This window comes from Metopolophium dirhodum, chromosome 1 (assembly GCF_019925205.1).
Source record: "Metopolophium dirhodum isolate CAU chromosome 1, ASM1992520v1, whole genome shotgun sequence".
Taxonomy (NCBI): domain Eukaryota; kingdom Metazoa; phylum Arthropoda; class Insecta; order Hemiptera; family Aphididae; genus Metopolophium; species Metopolophium dirhodum.
The window spans coordinates 56,958,232-56,965,150 of record NC_083560.1 but is presented as its reverse complement, the minus strand read 5'-3'; the positions used below and the strand labels follow the sequence as shown (position 1 = coordinate 56,965,150).

The following is a 6,919-nucleotide window of genomic DNA, read 5'->3' as shown; positions in this document are numbered from 1 at the left end:
TATTTTTGTCAAATAAAAATATAATAAATAACTGCATAAAATATTCACATGACGTGTAGTTTATATTATCGTTCATCTTTGTTTTCAACGTTAAAAGATACTTTGTTAATTTGTCATAAACAGTATTATAAGATGAGTTCAAATTGTATTATATTGTGTTATATATATATATATATATATATATAGACATATTATAATAGTATACTAGTATGTACATTAGTTGTGTATAAGACAGTATAATCTACATAAATATTTGTGTATATGATTTGGTTAAAACTTTTACCAGCTTAATGTTTAATTACCATTACAAATACCACATGTACATGCAACTATCTTAAAACTATCTTATATAAAAGAGCTTAGTAGTTAACGTACATGAATAATAAATAAATATTTGGTTCAATTTTTAAATAATTCAGTTAATTCTAAAAACATAAACTTATTAACTTTACTAAAGTAGGTATGGTATAGAGTATTTCTGTGAAAACTTGTAAACAATTTCTAGTTTATAATACTTATAGTATTATAAAACTAAAACCGTGCTATTAAATAAGGATATTATTCCTGCAATAGGTATTAGATTATACATTAATTTATATTTTAGAGTAAAAAATGTATATTTTTAGTGATATTGGAAAAAAAAATGTAGACTAAAAATGACAACGAGCAATTGAATGCGATAGGTAATCAAAAACACAATATTTTTTATTTAATTATAAGCCTGGGAGAATTATGACAAACTCGTCCAGACTTATTTTAAGTGTTGTAATCTCATCCCATATTTATAGAGTTTAGGTAAAGTAGGGACTGTACCAATGGCTAAATAATAATTTTTCTATTGACATTTATATCTATTATGTTTATAAAAAAAAAGCACTCATTACACTGTATAGTCTGTATGTATACAATAACATACAATAATATATATAGAGTGCAGGTAATAGTGGTATCTAATATTATTACATTTAAAGAAAGTCACCCAATAATAATTATTAACGGCGTACGTAAGATAATGATGTGTTACTGAAAATGTTGTTTGTACATTTATAATACATAGAATTGATTTTAGCACCAACAAACCAATTGCGCAGCGGATTTTAGAGTACCTGCATCTATACATATATATTTGAATATATTTTATAACGGTTGTAATGAAATATTATAGCCTCGACACGATTATAATATGTATATTAAACATGTGCGGATGTTAATTTTATATGAAACGCTAAAGAGTTTGCCATTTCGCTGGCGCAGCGTACACGGCGAATATCGTTGATTACTCTATAATTCGTACGAATCTATATTAATTTCTCCTATTACGATTTATAGTAATAATAATAATAATAATAATAATAATAATATACATGTTTTGTTTTCGATTATATGTGTACACACTCACACGTCGTCGTCATTGCGGTGTAGATAGGAGAGATTTCCTATGCCACCCCGGCGGGTCTGGGTTTGCGAGTACACCGGCATTACGGCGGTGTAGAGTGTATAGTCAGTCCGGGACCGCCGCCGCTGTCAAACCGGTTGAGCCCGCGCTTACAGTAAGTGTAGTGAGAGTTGCAGCCAGCCATCTCTCGAGTACACTTTCTTATATTATTCTATACGCTATATTGTACTACCACTACTACAATTTATACTCGTCTTGTATTCCATGTTTACGCGCACACTAAATCTGCAAACCCTTAGTGTGAGGATCTGTGATACAACGTCGTACAGTGCTTGTTTCCGATCAGTCACATTCGGTCGTAGCAGTCGCGCAGCGCACTCTTGGGCGTCAACAACTACAACAACAACAACACCATCGACAACAACAACAACAACAACTACATACACAAACAAAAACCCTAACTTACAGTTTTTATTTTAACCACACATCGTTCATACGATAAAAATTATATTTCACTTATTTTATATGGCCAATATCTGACCAAAATTGCTGAGTTTCAACATTTTGCGTTTATATCCTTTATCGTGTTCACTGAATCCCGGTGAATGGCATCGGCGACGACAAAGAAGAATCAACGGTATCTGTCGAGACAGGATTTTTCAGGATGATCTTTACGACTGTAAAATCGTACCAGATCGTACAATGTCATCGTGAAATGACATCCGGTTCGATGCGTGGCTACAAGGGTGACGGTAACGTCGATACGACAATGACGAAGGTGAGTAGGTATAGCTGATGATTTCAATACTTGATTACTGGTGTATTAAACTGAAAACAATTGTAGGTTAAAGGTTTTTGATAATTTATTAAATGGCGATAATTTTTTTTTTAATCATTCAATCTGTAAAGTAGTTATTTTACTACAATATGATCATGTGTGCTAATTTTTAATTACGATATAATTTCATGGCATGGATCGAGTGATTAATTAAGTTATCTTGCAACTGCAGTGACGCTAATAATTTAAATCTTAAAAAAAACTTAAACGTCTATAAAAAAAAAAATAATACTTATGTTTGGACAGTTATAATTTTTTTTTCCATATTCACGTTCACGTATTGCATTTCAGAAAAAAATCAGTGGTGGTCACCATCACAACTGTTCGCCAACGCTACTGTGGGTGACTGCAGCAGTGGCGGCAATACTATTGGTGAGTTGCAGCTGCCCAGCAAACGCTGAACCCGTGGCTCCTGCCCAAGTGGCCGCCGCTGTGGCCACAGCCACTGGAACCGGTGAAGGTCCGGCGCCACCGGTCGAAAATTCTGCCGACGCCGTAGATCCATCACCTGTAGCGGGGGCTCTTTCGCAGCCGCAACAGACTGCCAGTGAATCGAAGGAACTGCGATCATCCTCGACCACCCAGACGGCGGTGACGGAAAACGTCGATTACCAAAACAAGGTGAGTCTGAAACAACGCACGGGCCTCAACAACGACACCGTGGCTTGAACTGGGTAATTGAGAGGCAGCTGCCTATGAGTTTTTACGGGGACGTGGTGGGTAACTATATTAGTTATTTTAGTATTTACTACAGCAGATATAGTTAAAAATATGACAATAAATGATAAACTTTTATCGGGTTTTGGATGGATGAGTTTGTGTTTGGGTGGGTGGAATATTAAACTAGCCACATAAAGATTTCAAGTTCCGTGCCATGCCAAGCCACAGACCGCGGACCATGGTCACCACGACCGCGGCCACGGCACGTCCACTCTTGCGGTTTCAAATTTCCTAGAACAGTTATATGCAAGGCCTACCCTGTACACGGGTACGCGCGTTCCTATATGGATTTCCGCAAGTGCCAATTTCGGGTTCCCATCGTTCAGTTGCTCTCTCTGCGGTGGGAGAGAGACACACGCATTTCTTACTTGTTCGCATATAATTTTTACGTGCGAACCACAGCTCCGAAAAGAAAGTGAGAGTTACTACTAATAATAATACTACTATACTACTACTACTACTACTACTACTACTCCACTAATATTACTATATTACTACCCACTACCTATACCTGGCTACCTATATACTATTTAGAAAACTACCTGCAGCGCTAAATGCACCGCCGCCGACTCGCGCGTACCTCTATATTTTACGTCCATGTGTACACGCAACACGTGTATCGTCGCGCGGAGTGCTCGACACCAAACCGGTCTTTCCATTTCGTCGCGCGCGCACACACAAACTCACAAACACACAAATACACACAGACACCGTGGCCCCACGTGTGCGCTATACACCACCGGCGAGATTATAATAATACACAAGTAGCCCTCGGGCTCGTTCGTTATGTTCTCGTTGTGCGACTATGTATATAGTAGATAGGTATACTGACTAGGTATATAACCATATTATATATATAGTACACGTGACTGCGTGCACAGAATCGCGTCAAAGACCGCCGACTGGTTTTTATATTATATTATGTTTAGTGTGTTTGGTGTGTACACTTTGCCGCCGCCGCCGTCGTATAGAAAGCGCGAGTGAAAACACCGCGGACGCGAAAATACGATCGCGCAAAAGTTGTTTTTGCTCGTGTGTGTGCGCGCTCGGAGAGATTTCTATAAACGTGGTGGATTTATTCGCCGATATAGGTATACTAGTTGGTTCAGCGGCCCCACGTGTCGCAGCACTGCGTTGTATATAGGTACTATATTTACCAATACATTTTATTATATCTATATATGTACACGGCGAATCGAGTTAGTACTTTTTTTTCCGCCTTTCTCGTTTACGCCGCAGAGTGTAAACGACTGTATAATAATAATATTATATTATACCGGTCCGACGACGAACTGCTTTAAAGGCTGCATTAACGACCAACACGTGTAGACATTTTGGTTATTTCCGATTGGTTTCAAACGTCTTTCAATTTCCACAATGCGATACGTGCAATTGTTCAGGTGGGGAGGGGGGAGCATGGATGTGCTTAGCACCCCTAGCTTTTAAATCAGCATTTCATAATTTAAGATGTTGATTACATCTTATTGATTTGCATTGCGAATGCGCCCCAGCTGTGCAAATTGCGCGCAATAATGTACATAATGATATATAATAAATGTATTAATTATAATGCGTTCAAACTCTTATATTCTATCGTTACAGTTGCAGCCGATCAATGATAATAATAATCCACAGGACGAAAAACATAGGCAACTGCAACAACAACTGCTGTTGGCCCCTTTGCTGATGCCCCCCACGCAAATGTCCGCCGTGTGGTCTTCTCAATCTTCACCGCAGCAGCCCATGACTGTCGACGTAATACCCGCGTTGTCATCTTTTGTTGGACGAGAACGTACCGAGTTAGAAATCGTGCCCGTGCCCAGCGCGTCGGAACAACACCTCGTCAATTCGCCCTTAATTCAGCCTCAACCGGAATACGGTTATATATCCGAAGGAAATCTAACACCAGAATCGGAGTTACAACAACCCGAACCGGAGCTACGACAACCTGAACAGGAGTTACGGCAACCGGAATCAAATGAGCAACAACCGCCCTTACCCAGCTCGGAGCAGCTGCAGCAACCATCATCCATCCAACAGGTACAACAGCAGCTACAGACCGTTTCCACAGCCCCCGCTCCCTCCGATCAACAACTGCAGCTTCCGTACTTGTACAACAATAATAACAATAATGTCTTCGCCATCAAAAACAACGACGACGACGATCAGCTGCAGCAGCAATATTCGTATCACTACTACTATCAACAAAACCTTGCGCAACAGCAGCAACAACAACAACAGCAGCAACAATTGCAACAGCAACAACAACAGCAACAGCAGCAACAACAACAGCAGCAGCAGCATCAACAACAACAATTACAACTGCAGCAACTTAACAGCAACATGGCGGCTGTGTACTCACCGCTGCCCATGCAATACGGCGGTGGTCAGTTGTACTACCACAACAATTTCGGTGGTGTCGGCAAGTATCCGCCGCAACAACAGCCGAACTTCTATTATCGCGCCAGGGACGGCGGCAGACCATCTGCACGACGCAACAGCAGGACGCAACCGCAGTCCGCATACGACAACAACAACAATAATGGTGGTGGTGGTAATTTCTACGCTTACCACCAACTGCCGCATCAGCAACAGCAACAAAAACAACCGTCACCGGATCACAGCGGCAGCGGCGGCGGCGGCGAAAGTGACAACGTGATCGGGATCAAATACGACCAAGATCAGACGGCCGGCGCCGCAGGCAAGCAGCACCAACCGGTACCACCGTTCCGGCCCAGCCATCCGGTGTGGGCGTCCCAATATCCGGTGCCATGGACGTACTACGTCAAGTCGTCGATGGTGCAACCGGGACGGCCGGCGCCGTCTTACGGCGCGCCGCACAACAACTACTACGGCAGCGGCCGGAAATCGCGGTACGTACTACAGCAGTCGGCCGGCGCTGTGGCTAACAGGGTTGGCGGCGGGTATTCGCCGGCCAAGCCGCCGCGCACCAAGGTCGTTTACATCGAGTACGGTGGTTTCAAGCCGAAAATGGTGCCGTCCGTGCAGATCTCGGCCGCTGAGAACTACGACGGTAACCGCCGTCAGCTGACGGTCCTCGACGGCGGAGTCGCGAGCGACATTACCGCGCAAGACGTCGGCCAACGCGACAACCCTGTGGCCGCATCCACACCGGCTGACGCCACCACCGCCTCGATGACGACGACGACGACAGTTGTGGCGGCGACGGCTGCGACGGTGACGACGACCACCACGGGAACGATTCCAAGCACGGCTACGGCTGCATCGACACCGCGACAACAATCGCAACAACCACCGGTGCCGGAACGACAACCGCCCGCCGCCGCAGCCGCCGGTGTCGTCGTGGTAGTCGTCTGAATATCGACCCGTCCCCAACCACATGATTTTAATTTATGTGCGTTTTCAGTTTTTGTACATAAATCGATTGAGATGCAACTACAGCAGCTCTGTAGATGCCAGCAATCGCTGCAGCAGTGTTTAATTTATATAATTTATAGACGTCGCGACGTGTAGTGGTAGAAACGCGTTTTTCGCCGATTAGCTTATAATATATTATTATTTGTTAGTATAGTATTATTACATTGTGTATTGTTCTAAATAATATGTTTTAGTTATTATTCGAATCGAGTGACACATACCGAAGGTATCTATATAAAAACTCCATCGAATACAGCGATTTTGATACGACTTAAATACTTACAATAATAATTATACATTTGTATTTATGGTAGTGTTTGTATAATGACCACATTATTTATATTATTTGAATTTCACATCCAGCGTGATATATCTAAAGCGGGTAACTCCGTCCTGTCCTAGATAACTAACTATTGTTAAATCATCTTTACATAAAAGTATAAAACATATATTTGAAGAGCGTCTAGTTAAACTAACGAACACAAAGTAAGTATAAACTGAAGTGCAGTTCTGCCTGAGGTGGAGCGTGGTACCTATTAGTGTTTTCAAACTGTAATTGACATATT

At 41.8% G+C, this 6,919-nt stretch overlaps 1 protein-coding gene across 1 annotated transcript; it reads left to right on the top strand.

Moving 5' to 3' along the window:
* The first annotated feature begins 1,531 nt into the window (after nt 1-1,531).
* LOC132935002 (putative uncharacterized protein DDB_G0271606) lies at nt 1,532-6,661 on the top strand. The gene is made up of 3 exons (XM_061001434.1): nt 1,532-2,174; nt 2,526-2,855; nt 4,557-6,661. Exons 1-3 carry the CDS (start codon nt 2,061-2,063, stop codon nt 6,291-6,293), a joined length of 2,181 nt encoding a protein of 726 aa, XP_060857417.1. The 5' UTR covers nt 1,532-2,060; the 3' UTR covers nt 6,294-6,661.
* The last annotated feature ends 258 nt before the right edge of the window (nt 6,662-6,919 follow it).

Coding starts and splice junctions, on each gene's coding strand:
- LOC132935002 (XM_061001434.1), top strand. CDS start 2,061: ATGATCTTTACGACTGTAAAATCGTACCAGATCGTACAATGTCATCGT. Junction 2,175..2,525: donor TCGATACGACAATGACGAAG/GTGAGTAGGTAT, acceptor ATTGCATTTCAG/AAAAAAATCAGTGGTGGTCA. Junction 2,856..4,556: donor ACGTCGATTACCAAAACAAG/GTGAGTCTGAAA, acceptor CTATCGTTACAG/TTGCAGCCGATCAATGATAA.